Source organism: Simochromis diagramma, unplaced genomic scaffold, assembly GCF_900408965.1.
Source record: "Simochromis diagramma unplaced genomic scaffold, fSimDia1.1 OVJJ01000131.1, whole genome shotgun sequence".
Taxonomy (NCBI): domain Eukaryota; kingdom Metazoa; phylum Chordata; class Actinopteri; order Cichliformes; family Cichlidae; genus Simochromis; species Simochromis diagramma.
The window spans coordinates 12,574,768-12,600,785 of record NW_024387200.1 but is presented as its reverse complement, the minus strand read 5'-3'; the positions used below and the strand labels follow the sequence as shown (position 1 = coordinate 12,600,785).

The 26,018-nt window shown below is 42.0% G+C and overlaps 3 protein-coding genes across 14 annotated transcripts in view; all 3 read right to left on the bottom strand.

The window, feature by feature from the left end:
- si:ch211-214j24.10 (uncharacterized protein LOC558894 homolog) lies at positions 1-3,641 on the bottom strand. Its single transcript, XM_040050495.1, has 4 exons — positions 3,486-3,641; positions 1,147-1,932; positions 1,011-1,043; positions 1-811 (listed from the first exon to the last, which is right to left on the bottom strand). The coding sequence occupies exons 1-4, from the start codon at positions 3,499-3,501 to the stop codon at positions 762-764; spliced, it is 885 nt and encodes a 294-aa protein (XP_039906429.1). The 5' UTR covers positions 3,502-3,641; the 3' UTR covers positions 1-761.
- A 4,794-nt stretch (positions 3,642-8,435) lies between these two features.
- On the bottom strand, positions 8,436-15,147 carry LOC120745439 (zinc finger protein 260-like). Of its 2 annotated transcripts, none has more exons than XM_040050297.1 (8): positions 14,922-15,147; positions 13,219-14,218; positions 12,091-12,293; positions 11,908-12,000; positions 11,269-11,364; positions 11,062-11,172; positions 10,132-10,255; positions 8,436-9,980 (listed from the first exon to the last, which is right to left on the bottom strand). In XM_040050297.1, exons 2-8 carry the CDS (start codon positions 13,244-13,246, stop codon positions 8,509-8,511), a joined length of 2,127 nt encoding a protein of 708 aa, XP_039906231.1. In that variant the 5' UTR covers positions 13,247-14,218; positions 14,922-15,147; the 3' UTR covers positions 8,436-8,508. The 2 variants fall into 2 exon arrangements, with proteins under 2 accessions (XP_039906231.1, XP_039906232.1); XM_040050298.1 differs by having other exon boundaries at positions 12,091-12,265.
- A 954-nt stretch (positions 15,148-16,101) lies between these two features.
- The window catches only part of nav3 (neuron navigator 3), a 398,636-nt gene continuing 388,719 nt past the window's right edge, over positions 16,102-26,018 (bottom strand). For all 11 annotated transcript variants that reach the window (XM_040050291.1, XM_040050289.1, XM_040050290.1 and 8 more), the window contains 10 exons: positions 25,069-25,166; positions 24,878-24,973; positions 24,466-24,634; positions 24,066-24,301; positions 23,475-23,629; positions 23,028-23,099; positions 22,284-22,480; positions 21,939-22,057; positions 21,062-21,265; positions 16,102-19,227 (listed from right to left, as the gene is read on the bottom strand). In XM_040050291.1, coding sequence (XP_039906225.1) covers positions 19,108-19,227; positions 21,062-21,265; positions 21,939-22,057; positions 22,284-22,480; positions 23,028-23,099; positions 23,475-23,629; positions 24,066-24,301; positions 24,466-24,634; positions 24,878-24,973; positions 25,069-25,166 — 1,466 coding nt within the window. In that variant the 3' untranslated portion in view covers positions 16,102-19,107. The remainder of the gene's footprint in view (positions 19,228-21,061; positions 21,266-21,938; positions 22,058-22,283; positions 22,481-23,027; positions 23,100-23,474; positions 23,630-24,065; positions 24,302-24,465; positions 24,635-24,877; positions 24,974-25,068; positions 25,167-26,018) is intronic.

The window sequence follows — 26,018 nt, the reverse complement described above, 5'->3', positions numbered from 1 at the left end:
TCAAGTTTACTCATTTTTATTAAGCAATACTGTCCTTTTACATTCTTCCTCCTTCTCCAGTGTAATTTTTATTTAATAAATTCTTTTCAAAAATCAACACACCAAACATGGTGACATCCCTTATGGATTCATAAGTAACATTCACCCAATTGGGACCAAATGAAAACAAAAGGAACAGCATTAATATGGTGATGTGATAAAGGGTGAACTCTTCTGTGCCTTTGACTACACCCCCTGTAAACTGAAGACTTGGTACAGGAGTCCTCTGCATACATTAACGGTAAAACTCAAGCAGGAATGAGACATTCTGATTTGTAATTGATGGGCGAGGGGGAAAGTCACTCTGGTGAGGGCTTGCACACAGGGATTGGTAAACAAATTCTTTGAACAAAGTGCTTGATTGACCACTCGCTTCACAGAGGACAAAGTATGATAAAAACGGCAGCTTTCAAAAAGGAAACAAATTACAGCGCCTATAGTTAAAAAAAAAAAAAAAACAAATCTACACATACAAGCTTAAAATGGTAATGAGAGACAATGAAAACAGGTCTGATTAATTAAGGCAGGCTTTCTGTAAGGCGTTAAAAAAAAGTCCATTGCTGTAAGATCTTAAAGGAGTTAGTCCAAAGTGTCTCAGTGTGGCTTTGCGTGAAGACATCATCCTGAGTGCAGTGTGTGAGAACAGGACTCAAATTCGTCCATCTTTATGTATTTTATGTGTATGTAGTTGTGTGTGTTTCCACTAGGGGCCTGTCACACTGCTAGGCTGGGTGCTCCTTGGTGTCCTTGTACCAGATCACCCTTTTTGGATCTGAGAAGCCAAAAAAAAAAAAAAAAAAAAAAAAAAAAAAAAAAAAAGTCAAAAGGGACACTTCATACAAACAGCAAAAATTAGACCACTTTGTTACGCAACACATTTTAGCAAATTACTATCAATGAGTGTGTGTGACAAAATAGTAGGGAATAATGTCTTGCGCCAAAATGAATGCGCATAAATTAGGAAAACTCACCTTTTTTCTGTCTGTTGCAGATAGCGTTCCACTCTATGAGTGAGAGAGGGGAAAAGAGGTAGTTGTTATTCACCATAATTTCAGATTTAATGATCTCTAGTCAGATGTCATTTTTAAAGCTTCTTGTGGTGGTTACCTTTACTATGATAGTTCAGAGCTTCCACTAGGTGGCGACAACTGAGCAGCAGCTTTCCATTGCTCTCGTCGACCTCTGCGCATGCAATTGGGTTGAGGGAGGTAGACACTGGAATTGGCCTTTCTTCTGGGGGCCTCACTGTGAGAACTGTGTCTAGCTGTAGGTCTGCTGGATGTTTAGAATCTGTGGGCAGTGGGGTACTGGAACGGGAGTTGGGGCCGGAGCCTTCTGTGACTGGTCTTGCCTCGCTAATGAAACTTAGACCCCACTGGTTCTGTAGCAGCATGCCGATGGCAGGTCGGTCTTCCTCCAGTGCTCCAGTTGCAGCTCCCGCCTTCACCTTGGAGGCATAGCTAACAGCAGGCTGTAGCTTGGCAGGACTGTCTTGCACTGGGAAGGCAGGTGGGGGCTTAAGTAGAGACAAACTGTCCTCGACCCATCTTTCCTTTTGATTAACCTTTTGTGGCCTTTCACTTACACGGCCAACACCCTTCTGACTTTCCCTGCGCAGACTACGACCTTTGTGCTGTGGGCCCCTGCGTTCCTTTTCCCTGCGGAAGCTAAAGGCATGGCTGGGACCCATCAGGTCACCATCGGGTGAAAGCTGCCGTGGCAGCTTGTCGCCTCCAGAGATGCATCCTCCACCCCCACCACCTCCACAGTTTCCCGAGCCAGGAGACAGGCGGCGGTTCCGAATGTGTGGCTCAGAATTGGCGGCTGAAACAAGGACTGCTTGGTCACATAGACCATCAGGCTCACACACAGTGTTGCTGGCTTCCCATGTACCTGAAGAAAATGAGCATTGACAAGTTGATCAGGTATCTGCTGTTTTAATATGTTATCATGCATACGAGCAGAAAATTCCAGTGCTTGGTGATTTGTAAGTGAAATCACTAAATCATACCATCATAATCACTTCCAATCAACATTACTGTCCTACTAGTATCTTGCCCTTACTTTAGTAAGCATACTTGTAGTGAGTAGTACACATAAAGACTTATCACTTGGCATTGATTAATAATGGTCTTTGCACTTGTCTCTACCATGCACACAAACATTGGGGGTAGATGACACACTTTCATGTGACTTCAGTGTGGCAGAGGAGGTGAGGCTGAACAACAGTTCCCTGTATAGCTGGCTACTTGCAAAGTTGTACAGAAAAAAAGACCAATCCCAAAATAGACAAAAACAAAAGCTGGAATCAAAACAACTCTTCTGAAGAAATCTACCATCAACACTTTTGATGAGCAATTTATCAAGCCCCAGTATAAAACGTTTTAGGTTCAACTTCCTGAGTCGGAAGGTGGAAAAAATGTAATTAAACAGACTTCACCTCAGGCCGTACCATGTGATTAATGCAATCTCACACAAGATGCTGATATAATTCAGGTCAACTAATCTCAAATTAATAAATAAATAATGTTGCCGTTGGTTAAGAGTAAACTAATTGTATTCCTAACTGGCAGTTGCCCATCACAGCTCTCAGCTGTCATCACCATACTTGTCCCCGTGTCCGATCTTGCCCAATGACCTGTGTCACGCTGTCCCACTTGCTGGCTCATCATGAAAAGGAGTGACTGGGTAGCAATCTTTACGGGAAGGCTCTCCCGTTTTGGTTGTTAAAGTATTCTCTGTCCGCATGGCGCCACTGAAACATACTCAGACCGACTCAGACATTACTGTTGGCCGTGTTCAAATGCACCACAAGTTGAAACATAAAGAGGAAGCACATAGCTTACAGCGGGCCTGATTAGCGTACCCGCTCCAAAGCGCCACATTTCAAAAGAACTGGTGAGACCGACCACCGCCCGGCCGACCCCGTCTCATATACCGCTCCGAAATTTCAAGAAGCAGGCTACCTCCGCAGACTCTTCAGTGTTCCGACTATTTAAAAACAAAGATGTCAGAAATGACTTAGTAGTTTCCATTTGTGGAAAACAACTCCCGCTGGTTCATGTGAGCGGTGCTTGCGGCTAAAAAGATAGAAGCTAACAGCGAGCACCGGTGTTAGCAAACTTTAATTAGCAGCGTCACGATGTGGAGCATAAAACTCGACGGTTTTATGTATCTAAAGGTTCCACTTTGACCATCGAAAATGTATGAACATTAACTACAGCGGGTCGAGTAGATATGTTTGTTTTTACACGTATTAAGCTTGTAAAAAGCCACCCAGAACGCTAGCCGAAGTTTCGTAACTCCCCCCACCACCTCATTCAAAGCGGAGAAAGGCTTCCCTCGGCGCTGCTAGCCCGCCGCTAATGCCGCGGCCAAACACATAAATAACACATCTGAAAGTGAAGCGTTACACTCAAATATACCGAAATATAGCACAAACTCACCTGTTTTAATATGCATCTCTTTTCGCTTGATGTGTCGTTGAAGCTAAACCGTTGAGTAACTTGTTTACAGCGTTGAGATAACGACAGCAGCCTGCTTGTAACCACCACCCGGAAGCGACACGAAAATGTGGGTGGGACAGGAAGTGCCTGCAGATAAGTGGTCCGGCGGGAATCTCGCCGTGAATTTAACCCTCCACTTCACACATTGTGATAGTGTATGCTTAAAATTGTTCAGCATTATTTTCTGACACATTTTGGACCATTTTATTGCCAAAACAAAAAAAATGTTATATTTCAGACACCCGTTTCCGAGATATATCCACAACTTGCCCCTAGGCAACTAGGCTTGTATAAAACAACAGAGGCAATTACTAACTCATAGATCATTACACAATTGTTGGAAAGCAATAAAAACATAAGAAAATCGTCCAAAAATGTCAACCAATTTTGATCAAAGAATTGAAAAAACACATTTAGATTATTTAGCTTTATGGCTTGATACAGGCTTAAGTTCGAATTGTCCAATATAATGTCATATTGATTCTCATGTTGTGAGACTTTGCTGTCATTCTGTGTGAAACTTAACAAAAACAGTTCTTTTGTGCTGTAAAACAGAGCCGCACATTACACTTTATAGACATTACCTCTGTTTTTTCTGTGCACCCGGGAACCCTGCATCTTGCCTTGTTCCATTCAATTCAATTTATATTGTAATGCAATTAACCTATAACAATGCAGAGAAAACCCTGACAATTAGACGAGCCCCTATAAGCAAGAACATGGCTACAGTAGAAAGGGAAAACTCCCTTTTAACAGAAAGAAAGCTCCGACAGAACTAGACTCAAGGATGGGCGCTGTGGGTCTCTGTTTCCTTGTTTTCTCTTCATGCTTTTGAGATATCCCACACTGGATTTGCACAGACTTTGAGCAATTTTGCATTTAAAACCACGTTTTCATTTTCAGGTGCCCCTACACCTGGAAGCTCAGACAGATGGACACACTTTCCAATGTAAACTTGGGATTGTAAAAATAATAATCTGATATCATTATTATTACTTGGTGCTACATGAAATAATATTATTATGAAAAAACACACAGTTATCAAAGTCTTCCACAAAAGTACCCCTTATCGCACAAAGAAAAACTGAATTTCTGATCAGGCAAAGTAAAAAAAACAAAATTAAAAACAAAAACGCTCTCCACATCTTCTTACACTCACACATATTTTTGATTTACAGTTTATGTCATTTTAAATATGATTACTAGAGGAAATATTCTTACCTTCTTCTCACATCATGCGATCGTGTCACTGTGTCAGAAAAGGATGCCCGATGTTCAAATCACGCTTCATAGTGATTCCCACATCTTATTGAACTGAAATTAGATACCTTTCCAAACATTCTGATTGATCATTTAAGTTCACATGTACTGGGCCTGAGGCTTAAAAATGTTCTGTGTTGTGCTGTAGAGGATTAATGTACAAAACAGACTACCATGACAACTCATGTGAAAATCATGTGGACACTTTATGTCAGATACAATTTTGTGATTATTATTGTTACAACACTCATTACATTACTTTTTCATTATTCCACAAAATGTCCTGAAATGTATTGTCTTATAATTACAGTTAACCCCTCTGAGGTAGTGTTAGAGCATGGTTCTTAAGCCCAGGTCCTCTGCCAGAGGCCTGGAAGTTTGAGGGTTCTGCACGGTATCTTTGCTGTTCCTAGGTCTGCAGTTTTCTGAACAGACACCTCTGTCTCTGACCTCTGTGACTGTGGAATCTTTAGAGCCAATCTTACAGCTTGGCAGTTGCAGCTCTTAATGCTTCTATTGCCACCGGGACCAGTTGTTCTTCTAGCCACTGTTACTTTTCCTGTGCTCCATCCTGATGTTGCTTTCAGCTGGGATTGCCACACATGTCACAGCTGTGATCTTCTGTTCCTTCCAAAGCACCACTATATCTAGTTGGTTGGCCAGCAGCTGCTTTTCTTAGCCCTGTGTTCTCAACCATCTTTGGTGGTAATGATAATTGGAGACTTCTAATCTATATAATAATAATGGATTGCATTTACAGTGGCTTGCAAAAGTATTCGGCCTCCTTGAACTTCTCCACATTTTGTCACATTACAGCCACAAACATGAATCAGTTTTATTGGAATTCCACATGAAAGACCAACACAAAGTGGTGCACACGTGAGAAGTGGAACGGAAATCATACATGATTCCAAACATTTTTTACAAATAAATAATTGAAAAGTGGGGTGTGCATAATTATTCAACCCCCTGAGTCAATACCTTGTAGAACCACCTTTTGCTGCAATTACAGCTGCCGGTCTTTTAGGGTTTGTCTCTACCAGCTTTGCACATCTACAGACTGAAATCTTTGCCCATTCTTCTTTGCAAAACAGCTCCAGCTCAGTCAGATTAGGTGGACAGCGTTTGTGAACAGCAGTTTTCAGATCTTGCCACAGATTCTCGATTGGATTTAGATCTGGACTTTGACTGGGCCATTCTAACACGTGTTTTGTTTTAAACCATTCCATTGTTGCCCTGGCTTTATGTTTAGGGTTGTTGTCCTGCTGGAAGGTGAACCTCCGCCCCAGTCTCAAGTCTTTTGAAGACTCCAAGAGGTTTTCTTCCAAGATTGCCCTGTATTTGGCTCCATCCATCTTCCCATCAACTCTGACCAGAGTCCCTGCTGAAGAGAAGCGCCCCCAGAGCATGATGCTGCCACCATCATATTTGACAGTGGGGATGGTGTGTTCAGAGTGATGTGCAGTGTTAGTTTTCTGCCACACACAGCGTTTTGCATTTTGGCCAAAAAGTTCCATTTTGGTCTCATCTGACCAGAGCACCTTCTTCACATGTTTGCTGTGTCCCCCACATGGCTTGTGGCAAATTGCAAACGGGACTTCTTATGGTTTTCTGTTAACATTGGCTTTCTTCTTGCAAGTCTTCCATAAAGGCCAACTTTGTGCAGTGCACCACTAATAGTTGTCCTATGGACAGATTCCCCCACCTGAGCTGTAGATCTCTGCAGCTCGTCCAGAGTCACCATGGGCCTCTTGGCTGCATTTCTGATCAGCGCTCTCCTTGTTCGGCCTTTGAGTTTAGGTTTACAGTTGTGCCATACTCCTTCCATTTCTGAATGATGGCTTGAACAGTGCTCCGTGGGATGTTCAAGGCTTGGGAAATCTTTTTGTAGCCTAAGCTTGCTTTAAATTTCTCAATAACTTTATCCCTGACCTGTCTGGTGTGTTCTTTGGACTTCATGGTGTTGTCGCTCCCAATATTCTCTTAGACAACCTCTGAGGCCGTCACAGAGCAGCTGTATTTGTACTGACATTAGATGCACACAGGTGCACTCTAGTCATTAGCACTCATCAGGCAATGTCTATGGGCAACTGACTGCACTCAGACCAAAGGGGGCTGAATAATTATGCACACCCCACTTTTCAGTTATTTATTTGTAAAAAATTTTTGGAATCATGTATTTTCGTTCCACTTCTCACGTGTGCACCACTTTGTGTTGGTCTTTCACGTGGAATTCCAATAAAACTGATTCATGTTTGTGGCTGTAATGTGACAAAATGTGGAAAAGTTCAAGGGGGCCGAATACTTTTGCAAGCCACTGTATATAGCACTTTTCTAGGCATCCAAAGCGCTTCACAATTCCACTATTCATTCACGCACTAGTGCAGGCAAACCACAGTTATAGCCACAGCTGCCCTGGGGCAGACTGTCAGAAGCGAGGCTGCCATATCATGCCATCGGCCTCTCTGACCAACACCAGTAGGGTAAAGCGTCTTGCCCAAGCTTTCTTTTTCCTTTTGAACTACATGTTTTGTCTCTCTTTAGACCTCTACAAGTTATTTAAAGCACAATCAAAATAACACAGTTCACTGTCATGAATATGCTGCTACAGCATAAAAAATATTCCAGACTTAGCTATCCAACAAACAGGAGGGTCTAAGACTGGGCTGTAGACATGCAAAGCAAACATTTAAAGCCTGCTTCAGTGTGATATTCAGCACACTGACTTCATGTTTAATCTTTAATTCAATTTGATGAGCCAAAATATCAGAGCAGTCACTGCTGATGTACCTTTAGAGACAATGTATAGATGATGTCCAGCTTGAGCGGGTTGCTAACATCCTACAAGATGATCTGTAATCTATTATTCTGCCCCAGTGATATTTACACAGATGGATGAGTTAATCAACATGTAAAACACTAACAACACAGTAATTTAACAGAAGCTCACATTGGATGCAGTCCTCATCCTGTGCCAGTGGTTTCATCTAAAAAAAAAAAAATCTGTCTTCAAGATTCTTCCACTTTTGTAACTTCCCTTTCTGTACCTCATTCAAATTTCTTTAGCCATCCTCCTCTTTTCTGTAATTCAGATGTTACATTTTTTTTGCTCTCTGCTTCTGTGCTTTTAAAGATTACAAATGGTTTTCTTGATAAGCCAAAACATAAATCAGTAAATCCTCCATGTAGTGTTTTCAGTGGGAAACATGTTTCAGGACTCTACAATACAAAGCAAACACCATCCCCACAGACAGAGCGGCCAGGAAAGCAGAAGAACACCATGTCAAAAAGGCCCTGAGTAAATGTGGTTATTCCAGCTGGCCATTTGTCAAAGCTGGGAAGACACTTAAAGAAAGCTCCAGGCAATCCAGGAGAGGAGGAGGACAACGTAGGCAAAACCCCTTAGTGATCTCTTATGTGTCATGAGTATTGGAACAGCTGACATACATTTTCTCAAAATACTGCCTATCTGTGGCTTTCAAACCCCAAAACACGTTGCGCCAAAAATTGGTCCGCAGCAAAGATCCGCTCCCCTGGCACAAACACAGTAATATAGTGCCAGGAAGATTGCCGTGAATTATACATCAGACAGAGCACCAAAAAACAAAACAAAAAAATACACACAGTGAACTAATTTAAGGCTCTTTTTATTTTAAATGACAACAGTTATGTTGGAGCAACGAAGTGATTTTCTCCCAATAGCTCAAGGACTCAATAAATCCACCTTCTCTGAGTGTGTGCGCATGTGTCTCTTCAGCCTCGTAGACGTAGAGAAGCCCTTCTTACAGAATGCGCAGCTGTGTGGCTTCTCGCCGGTGTGAGTCCGTACGTGTATGTTGAGGTCTGATGAGCACCTGAACCTCCTCTCACAGTAAGAGCAAGGGTACGGCCTCTCTCCGGTGTGTGTGCGTTTGTGCAGGAGCAGCTCCCCAGAGGTCAGGAAGGTTTTCCCACACTGGGAGCATGAGTGTGGTCGCTCCCCCGTGTGAGTCAGGTTATGTCGGACGAGCGAGGTGGACTTGGAGAACCTCTTTCCGCAGCGGCCGCATTCGAACGGGTGCTCGCCTATGTGGCTGTGGAAGTGTTCACTCTGAGCACGCTTGGTTTTAAAGCTCTTCGGGCACTGAGGACAGCTGAAGGGCCGGAAGTTGCTGTGGATGCGCTGGTGCCTCACAAGCTCTCCGTGAGTGAGAAAGGACTTCTGGCAGGTGGTGCAGAGGTATGGCCGCTCCCCTGTGTGGATTCTCTCGTGGCGTGTGAGGCTGGCCAGCTGGGTGAAGCTCTTCTCGCAGTATGAGCACTGGAAAGGCCGCTGGCCATTGTGAGTCAGGAGGTGCCTGTTAAGGATCTGAAGCTGCGTGAAGCTCTTTCCGCACTCTGCACAGGGGTAGGGACGCTCTCTGCTGTGGGTCTGCTGGTGCTTATTCAGAAGCCACACGTGGGTGAAGCTTTTCCCGCACTCGCATGGAAATGGCCGCTCACCTGTGTGCTTCATCTGGTGTCTCTTCAGGTCCGAGGCTCGGCCGTAGATCTTCTCACACATGGGACATTTGTACTGACGCCTTACGATGTGCCTCTGCCTGTGCCTCAGTCGATCCAGGATGCTGCTAAAGCTCTCACCACATTTCTGGCATTTATACTGACCGCCCCCCTTCTCTGACACCACCTCTGTCACCACCACCTCTGTTGTTAGGTCTAGCTGAGGGTTGCAGGTCTGGCCACAAGCCGTTCGCTCAGAATGCAGTTTGAGCAGCCCCATCTGAGTGAACCGTTTGCCGCAATGAGAGCAAAGGAAGGGGCGCTCTCCAGTGTGGATGCGCTGATGTCTGGTCAGATCCCAAGAGTTCTTGAAGCCCTTCCGACACTCCTCACAGGTGTACGGGCGCTCGCCCGTGTGGGTCCGCTGGTGACGAGTCACGTCCGAGACCCGCGTGAACGTTTTGCCGCACTCCTGGCATGTGTGTGGGTCGGGCCTGTCGTGGATGGGGAAGGGCTTTGGGAACTCAGGAGGAAACGTCTTCTTGGGGGTCTCACATGTCTGTGCAGCCCTCTGGAGTTTGGCGTATTGTTCAGGATGGCTGTGCTCAATGTGCTGCAGCAGGTAGGACTCTTGCATGTGGAAGAAGGGACACTCTGAGCAGGCAAAGACCTGGGTGGACATCTCCACTGTGGTGCCTACAGAGAAACACAAAAGTTAAAATGTGCAACAAAAAAAGAGAGAAAAACTCACCTTAAAGTGTAGATGCCTCATCTAAAACTTTAAATGACAGTTATTAAAAGTGAGACAGCAAACCTTGAACAGCTTTAAAGTGACTAACTGATTTACCTTGGGTGCTGAGGTGCTCAAGGCATTTGTGGTGTTGCAGGAGAGACTTGAGGTCACTGGGATTGGAGAGCACCTGCAAGCAGTCCTTCAGCACAGAGGGGGCAGAGGTAAGCCAGGAAACAGTCTGTTTGATTATGGAAAAAAAAGATTCAGTCTGAAGAAGTTTAAATTCCAAAAGACAACTGTTTTGAAGAGAAGGAGGGGGAATGGTGATTAAATATGAGACGTGACCAAATAGTCTCGGGAACCAGCTCACTAAAATAAAATAACTTTATCTGATTGAAATTTGCCCAATCTCACCTTCAAGATCATCTTCTCATGCATCACTGGACTGCTTTCACTCTGGCTGTTGGTTTTTTACCTGGCTTCTTGGGAAACCTGTTCTGTCCCTGTTTACTTACAGACTGGATCTTTGTTGAAGGGTCACAGTGTGTTAAAACAGTAATCCTTCAATGTGATATTCATTCAGGCGAGTCAGTGAAGTCTTGGGGAGTACTGAGTGAAGACACAGTCCTACTAACAATCAGCCAACTGCAACTAAATGCAACACTTTTACAGCAGAGCTGTGCACTGACAGTTTTCACCCTGTGGGTACAAATTCAAACGTGTAAAATCCAGTGAATGCTGGTGAAAACCAGGGAGGTTCCTGGTAATTAATTTCTTAATCGACCAAACAATGAAAAAAAATACTTGATTAACTGCTGAGTAGTTGAAAACTAAGAAGAAAAAACAAACACTGAAAAGGCTAAAGATAGGAAAAATGTATGTATATCTTTAATACTACATGCACAAACTACTAATACTGTTACTCATCTTCAGTACCTTTGGTGACTGCTGCCCAACCATTCAACAGTGTTTGATGTATAGAACAGTATTTTATAATAATAATGAATCTTATATGGCCAATATTACACTTTCATGTAGGCCTACCTGACCGAGGTCTGGCACGGGCAGAAGTCTTTCTAATTTGGAGAGAAACTCCCACACAAGCAGCTGCATGTCCGCATCATAGCTGAGGCCATATTCTGTGGGGAAAACCTCCTGAGAAGAACAAACATTAACAGCTAGTAATAAAAAACAAAGTTAAAAGGAAGAAGATAAGAAATACATGGATTGGCTACATCTAAGAGCACTTGCCTGGTAAAAATGTTCCCTCTCTGCTGGGTCTTTCAGGAGTGTTTGGGTTAGCTCCACAAAGATGGCCTCTTCTGCATCCACCTCTGCATCCCCACTCTGAAAGAAATCATTACAACTGAGATCTTCGTCACTATCAGACCAACAATAATGATAAAGGATGAAAAATGATGTTGGAAAGCTAACATTTATATTTGATCATCCACTGCATATTTAATGGGTGATTAGAATCATTATTCTGTTTTAGAAGCCATTCTCCCTCTCTACAGAATATGCAGATTAAACTAATCCATACCTCTCACAACCAGTAAAACGTTCCACATGACACTAACAGCAACACAAGCCCTGAATGTGATCAATCCACCGCAGCTACATTACTGGTAATACTGATAAAATATGTTGTCTCTGAACGCAGCTTTGCTCATTGCATTCAGAAAGCTCTATTTTAACTCTACCAACAGACTACGCCTGTTTCCAAAATGCATCGCCTTTCACAGTTTGTTATCAGACTTCTGATGCTGGATTTAGAGGTGAGTTCAGATGAAATGTTTCCTCTGCAAGGTCTTCACTCACTGAACTTTTAACAGTAACACAACTTTGGACCTGGACTTTGGACTTGTGCAAAATGGTGCTAACACTTACTCCTGTGTATCCCGGTGGGTGGATTCGCTCTAGGTGAGGCTGTACACACAGGATGTTGGCTGTTTCCTCATTTCTGCACAGCTCAAGTATAACCTGAAGCAACAGGAAGGTATTCATTCAGCTACTGTCACTGGATTACCCACTTGTGGAGTGGAATGCATTTCTGTGCACCTACTGACTCACTCTGGCTCGCAGCCGAAGCAGCAGTTTTCCTCGTTGCTTCGGATTAAGCAGGTCCGGAACTGATGCCGTGACCAGTGTCACAAATTCATCAAGCTTTTCATAGTCGAGAACATCCCTCCGTTGAGCCACCTGCCACATGGCTGCAGAAATCAGCCGCATAGGAGGGATCAGCAGTCTTAGGGATGACAACGGCAGGAATATATCTGATTAAACACACACAGTGGACAGAGTTATGTCTTTTTTGGAAAGTCAGATGTCCTCTTGTGACAGCTCGGCAAACCATCTTTAAAATTTAGCACCAAGAGACAAAGTTACAAGAAAATCATCTGTGAACCCGCTGGTGCACAGGTGCTGCTAAGCTACTGTGGGTATAGATGAAGTCTAGTCTTCTCAAGACGTTGTGAGCCACGTAAGCCTCAACAAAATATTTCACAGGAACTTAAAGAAACATCAGAGAGATGCATGAAGGTGGGAAAAAATGGGTGTTTTTCAGGGTGCTGCCTACAAATAAGTAGATTAAAACACTGCTCTCCAAAGCAGCACTGTAACACATGTCGGGATTGCAAAAAATAATATAAAACATCCAACCTGTTTTTCGAGATAAAAGTTGAACTTGTTGGCAAAACAGTCCAATAACCTTTTGAGAGTACAAAAGTACTGTTTCTATAATTGGGACTCAGGTGAATTTATGGCCACATATTACAAGCAATGGATTAAAAATTCCCAGTTATTTCAAAATATTTACAAACATTTCCAAGATAGCTTAATGTTGCCATTTATTGAAAGTATATTTAATTACTCACACAATATATCAGAAATAGAAATTTAGTCATGTTGAACAGTATTTGAATATAGCCCTCTAAAAACATCATTTGGCCTTAAAATTAGCTAAAAACAGATTAACTAACTTAAAATCATAACACTAAGAACAAATTTACTTAAAAAACAACACGAATACAGTGAACATATTGTATGAACCTAAGTATTAACGGTTAACCCATTAAGTTTTCCATGTTTACATTAGCATAGCTAACTAGAATCACTGCATTTAGCCGCGGCGAGGAGCTAACGCGCACACACATGGGCGGCCTGGCTCGCGGTACCAATGAACGCTGCTGTGACACGGACCTGTGCTCTCCACTGCACCGCTTTCCATAACGCAAACTACACGAATTCCTTAAAAAAAAGTCACTAGGAATCTGCAACCAGCAATTAATTTGCTATTAGCCCTAACGCAAAGCGGAAACACGTGGGCGAATGTGTGATTTCCAAAATAAAAGCATCAACAAGTGCCCAAAAGTGTAAAAAAAAAAAAAAAAAAAAGCCTCGGTTAATTCAAAACATTTAAGTCATTAGCTAAACAGTTGCGCTTTATGTGTCTCAAAAGTGCAGTCACTGCCAGTTATAAGCTTGGTATAAGAACCTAACACTGTACTCAGATCCTAATAACAGATGTGATGCTGATAAATGAGAAGTTCATCCAACAGATAACAGAATGTTGCAATTTACCAAGTAGACAAAAAACTTTATTTGCAATGTTTTCCATGTGCAAATTTCCATGACTTCGGCATTCTAGTATTTCTCCCAACACAGCATTGTTCTTTCACGAGTGAAGGTGGACGCTAATCTTCTGGTGTCCATATGGGTCCCACACCAATTGATCGCATAGCTTGATATGACAATACATTCATTTGGAGATGTCAGATTTATTTACAGGTGATGATCAGGAAAACATGGAAACAAAACCAAAACACTAGGAAGAAGCCAGAAAATTAAACATTATTAATAAAACATGGGTTAATAAAACTACTTAACAACTGACAGTGACAACACTTAAAGTGTCTTAGTGACTTTCTGGTCAAAGCATTTTGTAAGTCCTGATGACATCATTGTGACTTTTCAACAATACAGCACTTCAAATGTTTCTCGCCCCCACAGAAAAACTGATTCCATGCATTAAGGAGGATAGTCCAGTCACAGCAGCTCTGTAGTTCAGGTGTTTGTTATGCAGCCAAATGATGTACGACATCCAATCACATGGTGTTAGATTCAAAGCAGGGTTAGCATTTCCAAGGGCAGGGCAGGGCGAGCACTCTGCATCTTCAAGCTCCAAAGTCCTGGAACCAACCTTTAACAAAGAGAAGTACTTTGAAAACAAAGTTCTAACACAGGGAACACAAATGCATAATCACAACTACTACATATATACATCTATACATTCTAATCAATAACATTTCCAGCATCTCAAACTGCATAATTAGCTGTTCGTGTCTCAGTGTAGCAGTAATAGAAATAGATTGTGGATATGGAGGGCTGATTGGACAAAACGAGGAGCCGATAACAGAAGAAAATTAGTAACGGGGAAAAGTCACTGCGCTTCTACACCGGATATCTCGTATCATGCACTTCGAAAAGCACATAAAAGCATGACGTTAAATTATTGCATCAAAATTAGCGAAGATAGGCACATGACTTTTCTAGAGCGATAACGGCCCACCCTACACAGGAAGTGTAGAGTGTAAATTCTTAAAAATAGTACAATTTACATTGTAAATTGAAGACCTTTCAGGCAAACGTTGCATAGCTAATACTAGATCCAAGGAAGTGATCTTGAATCTTGATACCAGCTGGCTAACCACTGAATATGAGCTCTCAGAATGGTATTTATGACACTGCTGCATCAATACTAACTTTAAAACTGTTTATTTCAAATTAGCGCTATTTAAATCCCATATTTATATCAGGCTCGGCAGCTGTGGGACAAAAAAAGTTAGATAACATCCGTAGCCACCCACTTTTAGCTGGAAACTTCCACGCGCACTCATTCTTACCTTTTAAGGGACTAAGAAATACACAACGAGGAATAACACGAAATCAAAGACCACGAAAGCCCAGAAGTCAAACCAGTAGGAATGTTTCGGTAAAGATATCGGAGCTCCTTTAGATTTAAAGGTTTTAAGATTTTCCTCTGACTCCGTTACAGGAGTCGTGCCGGGTGCCATGTTTGCTATGGCTTCAGTCTCGCGCTCCTGGAAGAGAACACAATAATCCTTCAAAATAAAATCACACCTTTGCAACAACGATTGGTTACTGAATATTATCACCTCATTTCGTCTACTCTAATCTACATCTGTTTTTCCCCCTTTGAACAATGTATTTCATATAGCAAGCGCTAGATGCTAAAAAAAAAAATCACAAACATTTTAGGATTAGGCCACCTCATGTGACTGGTCGGGTGACATGAATTGTATAATATATAGTCTGTGACATGATATTTTCACCTAGTTTTACTGCACTCTTACAGCTAATATTTGTGACATTCAATCAATTATATTTTCAATGGACAGCACCTAATTATAAGCATGTTACTTCTCTGGCCTTCTTTGACACACCAGAAACTGAAAAATCCTTCTCAGTTTCAGGGTGGCTGTAGCTCAGGAGGTGGAGCAGGTCACCTACTGATTGGAAGGCTGGTGGTTCGATCCTTGGCTCCTCCAGTCTGCATGTCAAGTATCCTTGGGCAAGATACTAACCCCAAGTTGCTCTCCAATTCATCCATCGGAGTGTGAATGTAGTAGCACTAAGTACAGTGAAAGTGGTTGTGTAAATGGGTGAATGTGGCATGTTGTATAGAGCGCCGTCAGTACTCTGGGACAGTAGAAAAGTGCTATATAAGAATCATTCCATAGTTGTCATCTTATAATCTTGTTAGGTGCATCTTTTGTGTTGGACTGTAAAAACTCTTCCTACAAACCAAACTCCAGACTGCATCCAAAGCATATAACATACACACAATTGATATCATCAGCAGAACGTCCTGCATGCAAAACTCTTTAGAGTTAATGCCAACACCTAGCACCATCTTTGCTGCAATTAGTATATACTGATCTGATTCTAAGTAAAATGTGTTTCATATTCCTTACTTTCACTTGAACATGTTTTTTTTATTTATATTTTTCTTTTAATTCTTATCATTCTAAGAGACATGAATAAAATAAAGTGAACACAAAAGACCGTTTTTGCCTGTGTGACACCAAATACCATTTATTAGGGCTTTACAAAGACTACAAAATCCTCCAGATGAGGTAAATCACTGTCTCTGTCTATTTACATGATATGTTACATACAAATGTACAAAATATAAAACATTTAAGGACAAATGTTTCACCCAAAAAGAAGAAAACGTTCTCTCAAACCAGAGTAAATGCTATGGTTTTCAACTGAGATGTAACTGCAAAGTGTTAAGTGGGGAAAATGTCACCATGGTGTACACTGTTAACAGGAGTGTAGATAGGTTTGATATGCGGGTGTAAGTCTAGGTAAGGAGCAACCACCCCTTTAGCATGCAACTACACCCCTTTGCCAAAAGAATGTGCGGACCATCAACATCTTGGCTGCGGAGACACGCGTGAAGCTGAACACAGGTAGGATTGTAGAGGATAGAATTGTCCTGAGGTTGTGACAACATGACTTCTTGGTCTCTGGTGAGCTCTGACCAGTAGCACCTGTTGGTTGTTGGTAAATGTTTACAGTACGGTGTCAGATCAGCTTCGGTGCCTCGGCCAACTAGCAAGCCTAACATGGCGGTAAGCTTCAGTTAAAATGTCCAGAGGGGAAGTGTTTCTAATGAACAACTGGGATTCCTAAGATCCAGAAAATATTATGGCAGGATGAGGAATACTGGAGTAAGTGCCTATTTTTTTTCTTCTCCTTTTGTGATTTCAGTGAGTTAAAAAAAAGCTGTTTCTTACTGTACACTGTATGCCTCCTGCATAGGCACAACATCCAATCACCACAAGACACACACCTGTTTCTGACAGCGTGTTGAATTTTGCATTTCTTTTTTTTTCTCTCTGTTTTCAAAGTACAATAATTTATTCGGCGGGTTAAGCATATTGGAACATCGACAGGGCAGAATGCATCTTTGATTCACTGTGCAAGACTTAAGTATTTACAACCCAACCCAACCTCAAAGTGTGCAAAACCAACCCACTCGATAAACAAAGAGAGGACAATCAAAAATCTAAATGGCTTCCGTCCAATACACGCATACATAAAGGTAAAGGTCTCCTCATAATGCATCCCCTTTAAAAAGGTTCAAGACATGCTCATCAGGCAAGAACACCTGAAACAGTTTGGTTGTGCTCCTATCAGTTCAAGTGAGCCCAGCTCAACTGGGCACAAAACAACTTAAAAAAATATCCCAACCCCTCTATTATATACTTTTTTAAATGTTCATACAATATTGGTCAAATTCAAATACACTATTCACTCTTTTATAATCTAACTGTCAGAAAGGAGAAAGGGTGCTTTAGAGGGTAAGGGAGGGAAAACAAACAAAAGTGGCTGTTTGTCCCACTGCAAGCAGCATCTTTGACATAGCAGGAAGCATATCAATACTATCTCGTCTTCTCACCAGAAGATGCTTGAAAAAAAACTTTTGAACATTTAAGGCAGTGGAGAAAGCACCAATATCATTGTTCCCCTATTCAGCTCTTTGACTGATCTGGTTAACTTGTATACGGATGCGACAATTTGGATTCCTTTCGGGTACCTCACGGGTAGAAACCGAAGCACATGTCAAAAAAGAATTTCTAATGAGGGCCGGAGAATACCACGCTACTCTGTTAGGTATTACTGAACTCAGGGTCAGCCTACATTGCACCAAACCCTGTGCAGACTGCCAAAAATACCTGGTTACTCCTGTTACAATCCACAGAGGGCGCTGTCTGCTCTCTTCACGGTACAGTTCAGCTAAACATTGACAGCAGGCCAAGAACAGCGTAATCTAAGTCTACAACCATGTTCGGCTCTGCATTGTGTTTACATTTGGCAGTCAAATCGAAACGAAACGTTGGCACTTTTCAATTTTTTTCTTCACAGTAGTAGTGAGACTGGATCACACACACACACACACACACAGACAATGCGCTTTCGTTGTGCTTGTTGTCGGCATGGAGGGGGGGGGGGCGAGGAGCGGCTTGGCAGTGCCTGACGCCGACAACGTTCAGGGCAGGAGACCAGCACCACGAGGCTCAACTAGTGACTGAGCTGAGGGCAGCAGAGTGTGTTAGTATGCTCCAATATTAGCTACACCCTCGTCATGTTCACAAAAAGCAAAGATATTTTTTAGAAATGGTACAGCGGTGAACAAAATCTACTCCAAACCCAGTAAGGAGCAGGTTTGGTTGACCATAAATAACTTTTACTGAAACCTGATGATTTGTGTGTAAACACACTGGATGTAAAACAGCCTGTGGCCACTAGAGAGCATTACATCACCTGAAAGATAGTGTAAGAGATCAGGGTAGTCAGAAGTGGTGGAGATATGGTACTTTGCTCAAGGACACTGTGGCAGGCTGGACTGTAGATTAAATGATGGCCTGAACTTTTAAAAGCTTTCATTAACAGAGAGTCTCCTCCTGCTGCCTGTGTGCAAGTGCATTCATTTGAGTGTGTGTCTGTGAGAAGCACCTCTGTAAACAAGGAAAGACATACACAACAAAACCCGACCCTAAATGTAAACACCTGAAAATATAACTAGATAACAAAAAATCCAGTTTGATCACGCTGAACTTCTTTCATTTTCTCACACCCAAAATGAAAAGTGTGAACAAAGTGTGATGTTCCTTATCAGACACACTAAAACCTATAATATATATGAAAAGTTGTATTCTTCAAATGTTACACATCCATTAAAAATGACTGGCGAACACTATCCGATGTCAGTAAAATAGATTCGATCTTACGCATATCGTCGTTTACCTTTTTGATCACCGGGGACCAAGTTGAAGACACATCTTTAAGACATAAAATAATCTGATTTAATATTGCACCATCGCTGTGTAAAAATAGGCTTTTTTCTCTCTCAAATGTTGGGTAAATCATTTTGGATAATAAAACTTTTCATATATCATTTGCTAACTATAGGGGTGTCCGGTAGTGATGGGGGTTTGATAGTTCCCAGGTTCTGGGAGGTCCAAGGGGTGCGGGTTAGGGGATCAGTATCTCTTGCTCTCATAGTGCTGACTCCAGTGAAGAGTCTAGCTGGTCGTCATGGTGACTGGTGCTGTCACTGTCGCAGCTCTGCGTGCTGGAGTAGTTTGCTGCCTCCTGCAGCCGTAGCAGCATGTTCATCTGCAACATAACGCAGAGTTAGAATGGAACGGAAAACTAGAGACACTCAAAGCAGGAAAACCTCAGCATTTCATAACTTTAGCAGGGCTCTACTGTTGGCGTACAGGTTTGATTGTGCTCTGATGAGTGTGATAATTCCTAGCCTGGTGATCAGCACATTTGCCAAGAGTTTACAAGATAAATCTGAGGACTCTCCAAATGATTACTACAGTTAGGATTTACTGTTGCTAATATTCAAAAGCAGATTTCACAAAATCAATCAAGAATTTTACACAACTCTAAGCTTGTGGCCCCTGTTTTTATTTTATACCTTGTGAGTCAGTCAGTCTGCGTTACCATGGCAAAATGTGCTCAAGAGATACTGTAATGGTAACTACCACAAAGGTGGCACATAGTACACATAGTGTTTGTAGACACCATAGCATTGCAAATGTGCAAGATGAAGTTATGAAACATTACAGGTTCATATCTGAGATTAAAACCCAAAGATGTGTGCAGTGTGACTCTTGTGCAAAAGATACTGGAAGCAGACTGGCAGTCTGACCTTTCACCTAATACAACATAATATTTTCAAAGGTTGGGTATTCATTGGAATCATTACTAATGTGATCTACTCTTTCTTTGACTGTATTTTCCATTTTCACAATGTAAGGAATGAACAACTGCTAACTTCCAACACCTCAACGCAGTGACCCTCAAACCTTCTCTGTTTATATTCTCCATGTTCTTAAAAAAAGACAGAAAACCTTGTGCTAAATAGCCCGCAATAAAACAGCAGCACTTTTCATCCCTGCAATAGAGCTAATGGTCTAAATAATGCAGGAGTGTTGCTGCATCTGGCGCGTCACTTCAAGTGTTCCTGAAATGAGCTGTGGCACACCTGCGCTCCAAATGCTCACACGTGGACACACACACACATTTGTTAAATCAAGCCAGTTGTTTTTGGGTGACTAGTCTTTATATCCTTTTGGGCTGCAATAATGATGATGAATTCTCTCTTTCCACCATTTCCTGCCTCGTCTTCCAACCCTCCGTCATGTTAAGCATCTGGTGTGTGTGTGGGTGGGTCACTGTGGTACTGAGGAGCATTCTCTTCTCAACCTTTCCTTCTTTTCTAATAGTGCTGTGTGGTACTGCAAATAGTATCAGTCTGATACCAAGTAGATCCAGGGCCAGTATGGCTACTACTGACACTGATACTTTTAACTCATACAGCTTAGAGACAGCAGTTTGTCATGATTTATAAATAAGTTACATCATCAGTAAACATATGCAAACATATTGTCATAATATACATATGGGCTATAAATAAAATAGAATAAAATAAATAAAACAGAAAAAAAGCATTTTCCATAGTGCATGTCTGAGGTGTATTTTTTCATTTCCCAAAAAATATTTTTCTGTACTTACAGGACAGAAATAAAGTATCGATACTGCGATGATGGTATTGATCTGATACCAACACCAGCGTCAGCATCGATGCTATCAGTCCACTTAGCTTTTTTCATTTTCATTTTGTTCTGGTGCCAATGTAAACGACGTGTTCATTCATTTGTTAGAAATCAAGTATTGACAAAATGCAACCTGCAGGTTATCAACAGCCGCTGGTAATAATTTATCAGTCCCATGAGTCTGTACCTCTTTATAAGGCCACGTCAACAACACCCAAACACTGCCTGAGCAATGACTACTCGCAGTGGCCCGCAGCATTGACGTGAACATTCATGCTCTATAAAGAACTTGCTCCATCAGCTTTCTCAGCATTCATGTTTGCTCTTTTAATTCTTAGTCACTTAAAAAACTCTGAGAACATCCTTTGTCTTTTGTTCCTCACCAGTGGGTCTCCCTCAGTGTCACTCTGAGACACTTGCTTGGATGAGGCGCCCTCCTTAGATGAGCTGTATCCATCATATCCCACGTCCTCCGGCCTCAGCTGGAGCAGCGACTGCCCGTCCTGCTGCAGTGAGGCGGCGTTCCATGGATATGTGTCATTCACCCACTTGGATGGATCTTCCCATGCAGCTCTTTTGCCGTACAGCTGCAAGAAAGGCAGAAAAGGGAGAGAGGTCGATCAAGCTTTCTTTTTTAATAAAACACTGTTGTTCTAATCTTATGATGGTAAAAATTTATGGTCACAGAGACTAAAACAGTTTGCCACTCTAACCTACAATTTTTTTTAGCATTGTGTGAAGTGACATAAAAATCAGACACTGTGGTGATGATAATTTCTTTCTCAGTTTTATTTCTCGTCTCATGCCATTTTAACATTCATGCCAGCCCTATGGTGCATGACAAAATGGTCCGGCAGAACGAGAACCCCCTTAGATGAAAGTAAAAGCGTAGAAGTGTTTTAACACTGCTAATTTCATCTGGACTAATGTGTCCTTTGTAATAGAAATACTGGTAAAATCCTGTTATGCAGGGTTAAAAATGTTGAAATTTGATCTCAGCGTTTTCTCTCACAGTAGCAGCCAGCATTCATTCACACAGACAATGGCACACATTAAAACTTGTGCAGTTAATGAGGCAGCAGTGCAGATGTGTTAAGGCTTTATTTTACTGCATACTTCCTTTTGTTTGGATTTTATTAGATGCTGTTATATACTAACCTGAAAAAATGTGTCACTTTAATGTTCTTTTTTTATTTTTAGCATTATGCTGTAAAAAGATTTATTGGTGAAACCACACAGTTATGTTTTATCAGGTCCTACCTGCAGTCCTTCCCTGACAGCCTCCAGCAGGTAGGGCACCAGGGAGTAGTTCCATAGGTCAGTGAACCAAACCCGAGAACCCTCTACATCCATGGGACAGGACAGGAACAGACGAGGGCCTGTAGGGACAAAAAAAGAGAAAGAGGATGATGAGTGAAGCAAAGATCAGTGACATGGTGCACAGTTAAAACTAATGAGCTGCCGAAGAGACGACATACAGAAAAACTTTATATTACTGTGCACTGAGACAGATAACAGCTAAAATAAGGCACAACAGAGATTTCAGTGTTAGACAAACAGCACACACACTAGTGTGTGTTTTTGTTTGTGTGTGTGACACCTGACCTATGGTAACATCGGAGGAGCTGTGTGCCTCCAGGAAGCTGTTGAGGTGCTGCCAGGTTTTGGGGATCCAGTCAATGATCTTAATCAGGTCATTGCTGCGCATATTCTTATCAATCTCTGTCTCAATCAGCTTCCGCCGTAGGAAGCGCCCCAGGAAACCTTTGACTGGTTCAGTGTGGTTGGTGCACAGCACCCACCTATGATAGGACAGATGATCAATGGCCAAACAAAAGCACAGAAACAAATCAATCAGCTCAACATCAAATCCAATTTCTCATCCAAACATCTCAGTTTAAACATGATGTGATAGCGTTTCTTCCATCACAGTTTGGATCCCATTCTGTGTAACTACAATAGAGTCATATTAAATTAATTTCTGGCTCATGTTAATCTCTTTCTAATCATATTGTATTTGTCCAATCATCAACTAGTCAAACATGCCAAGCAGAAATGATCCTCACTCAGAACAGGCATCACAGCCTATTAATTCTCATTTAACAGGGCTAATTATCCAGGAGACATAATTAGAGCACTCCCTGTGGAAGAATTTATTTATGATCTCTGAGACACAGAGTATTGCAACCAAACAGATCCAAAGCTCGGCAGGAGGACAAGCAAGTAAAAGTACAAATCATTTCTCTTTTGGAGAACTGAAGGAGCTTTTAAACACAACACAATAAAAGTAAGGTATACAAGTGAATAAGCAATGTTACACAAAGAATAACAGAGCCAAATGTGTCAAACCTGAAGTTGTGATGCAGCTCGAGGTTAGGAGACGAAGACACCCCCTGATTCATGGTCCCAATAACATAAGGGCTGGACAGACAAACACATGCGATTACTCAGAGTGCTTAACCGAGAGAAAAATGCAGAGTTTTTAATAAATAACGTTTAGATATGTTATTATAGTGAGTTTACAACTTGGCTTGAGTGGGCACGAGCATGCTACAAAGCTGCATGTACTAGCTGTTCTTTCCTTTTGCCTATTAAAGGTTTTTTCTTCCCATATTTGAATCCAGCTTTCAAGAACAGAAGCTGAACAGACTAAAAATGCTGAGAGGCAAAACTTGTGACATCTGAATTTAGGCTGTGAAAATAAAATGGACTTGACCTGACTAGAGCTGTGAGCGACAGTAGGACTTGTCCCTGCAAGGCGTTTCAGCATAGAGGAGAGGAAAATTTCTGGCTCACCATTTGTGATACTTGCAGTTGAGAAAGCCATTGAAAATGTCGCTGAGGGAGCCGATATGGTGGAGGTTGTCCAGGATGACCACAGTGGGGAGCTCTGTGTCCGTGTCCTCAGAGTTACACTGCTCAGCCAGGGTTGATAAGTACTGACGCAGGTCCTGTGTAGAACAAAAATATTAATTCATTTGTGATATAACACTAATTGGACAATTTTTAAATGCAATGTAACAAGTCCTCATATTTCTGTATAAAATCCATATGACATGCGCCACTAGCAAATCTGTATGTAATAGCCTTTCTACCCTTCTGGATAAACTTTTATGCTTAAACTATGAATTATAATGACTTGTGACTGGTCAGAAACAGCATTCAGTAAACGCAGCAAAAATGGAGCAGGCATTGATGACAACAGATTGATGGGGTCAGTATGAAAGGAGGAGGTGGGCAGCAACAGTGGACAGGCTAAAGCAGCTTAAATAGTGCTACCTATATCAGTTTTTCCTGATAGGCAGGTAGCTGATCTGCCACAATCGTGACTGAGCTTGACTTTGTAGCCTTGATAAGCTAAAAAAAAAAAAATCTTGTTCTTCATACCTTGCTGGAATTCTGGTCGACATTAAAGCTGGCCACATTGTGCTCCGTCACTTCCTGCCCCATGTGGTAAATGATGTACTCAGCCAGTTTGGCAGCCAGAAAGGATTTACCGGTGCCACTGGGTCCTGAGAGGATGATCCGACGGTGCTCCATCAACAGGTTGAGATATCGCTGGATGATGGGCTTCGGGATGAGAGTGTCAAACACGAGACTGTCTATGCTGTTCTCCTTAACACCTGTAATGAACAAGGAAGGAAAGAGGAAAGGAAAATATGAATATTATACAGCAGACTGGAAAATGAGGCTCAAGTTTACGTTATTGTTACCAGGTCTGCATATTTTATTCATTGCATTACTACAAAATCTATAATCCACAAATACAACGTCCCAGCTGACTCACCTTTAAGGTTGACCTTGATGATGTTGTTGCCACCCACCAGGTAGCCGCAGGGCAGCAGCTCAGGCACTTCAGAGGCGTGGGAGCGAATCACCTCACCCATCCTGTAGCAGACAATGCTGTCTGAGCTGAGACCCAGGCTGGTCAGAGGATCCACGCGGAACACATACTCCTGCAGCGAGGGTGAACAGTGGAACTTTAACAACTGCACAATCAGCCAAGTTTACAAATCTCTCTGTGTTGTGAGGGCTTTTTTTTTTTAAGTCATTTAAATATGAAATCAACGATGACAACAGGAGCTTTAATTTGAACAGATTCATCACTGAGATGATTAATTACACAAGCTAGTCCTCTTACAAACTACAGCAAGCTCAGTAAGGAACATCTGTCATGTGGACAAATGATTTCTGCTTACTTTAAAGAGGCGTCGGATAACCCCATCCAGGACATCCCACTTGGTTTTCCCACTCACACCTATAGACCCAATCAGGTACTCCTGGCTTTGTGTACCCTGAGGAGTTACATACATGTATTACATATAGCAATATAACCTAGAACCTCTCAGAGTTTAATACAGTGGTTTTCCTGGAGGAATCATTCACAAACCTTGGTGATATTTGGCCCACTGCTGATGGTAACCACTATTCGCACACTGCGGCCCTCTTTGCGTAGGTTGCCCTCATAGCTGTCATCGAGGAGAATATCTGAAAATAAACCTTAATGTTAGAAGGAAAAACCAGCTTGAATCTGTCAGAATAAACAAACTCTTGCTCTGCCTGCCAAAAAATATAGCTAGAAACACACAGACTCCAAAGTAAAATGCAGCTATCGTTAATGTGATAATTACATTTAGTCGGGGTTCTCATACACTGATTTTTAGGAAGTGCACAGAATGATAATGTATGAGCAGAAATGAAAGGCGAGTAAAGAAATGAGAAATCGTTCAGTGGAATGAGCTCATTTGAGTGTTTCTAGCCGAAGAATTGTTCATCCATTCACGAAGGATGTGACAGAAGAGTGGGATGAAATCAGTATGAAATCAAATGTTTTAACCACTCAGCTGAAATCAGACCTAACACAGTTAATATTTTAACTATGTGACTTTTGCCACACTATTAACAGCTCCCCTCCTAAGTCTCATTCGTTCTCTTTTTTCTCAGGTTCCATTTTGGAGAGAGGAAGGGGGTACTTTGTATTTGGCTGGCTACCCTTGGCAGAGGGCTCTGTGCTCGGGTGATAACAGCCCACTGGCCCACTTGTCTTCCCATATGTCGCTGCTCTTGGCTCACCGGACGTTCAGGTAATGAGAGGCTAGGTCATCAGAGGGGGCTGTGCCTTCTAAGTTAATTACAGTCCAAGTGAGAGGGACAAAGTTTTCCAGCTCTCAAAAGGGGCAGGCCTGAAGAGATTGAAGAGTGTTTATGTAATAGGTCCTGCTTGGCTGCAAACCCCCACAGCAGGGAGGGGCAGATATTTCATCATTTTAATGCAGCTCATCCGGATCATTTCTCTCCACAAACACAATTCTCTGGCATTTATTGAGGCAAGTATGAAGA

What these genes read in the sequence shown, in the direction of transcription:
- si:ch211-214j24.10 (XM_040050495.1), bottom strand. An exon ending in TCTGAACTATCATAGTAAAG is followed by an intron (nt 1,044 to 1,146) that starts GTAACCACCACA and finishes TCTCACTCATAG; the next exon opens with AGTGGAACGCTATCTGCAAC. An exon ending in CTGCAACAGACAGAAAAAAG is followed by an intron (nt 812 to 1,010) that starts GTGAGTTTTCCT and finishes TTGGCTTCTCAG; the next exon opens with ATCCAAAAAGGGTGATCTGG.
- LOC120745439 (XM_040050297.1), bottom strand. Translation starts at nt 13,246, where the DNA reads ATGGAAAGCGGTGCAGTGGAGAGCACAG. An exon ending in TGCTTCGGCTGCGAGCCAGA is followed by an intron (nt 12,001 to 12,090) that starts GTGAGTCAGTAG and finishes CTGTTGCTTCAG; the next exon opens with GTTATACTTGAGCTGTGCAG. An exon ending in TGAGCACCTCAGCACCCAAG is followed by an intron (nt 9,981 to 10,131) that starts GTAAATCAGTTA and finishes GTTTCTCTGTAG; the next exon opens with GCACCACAGTGGAGATGTCC.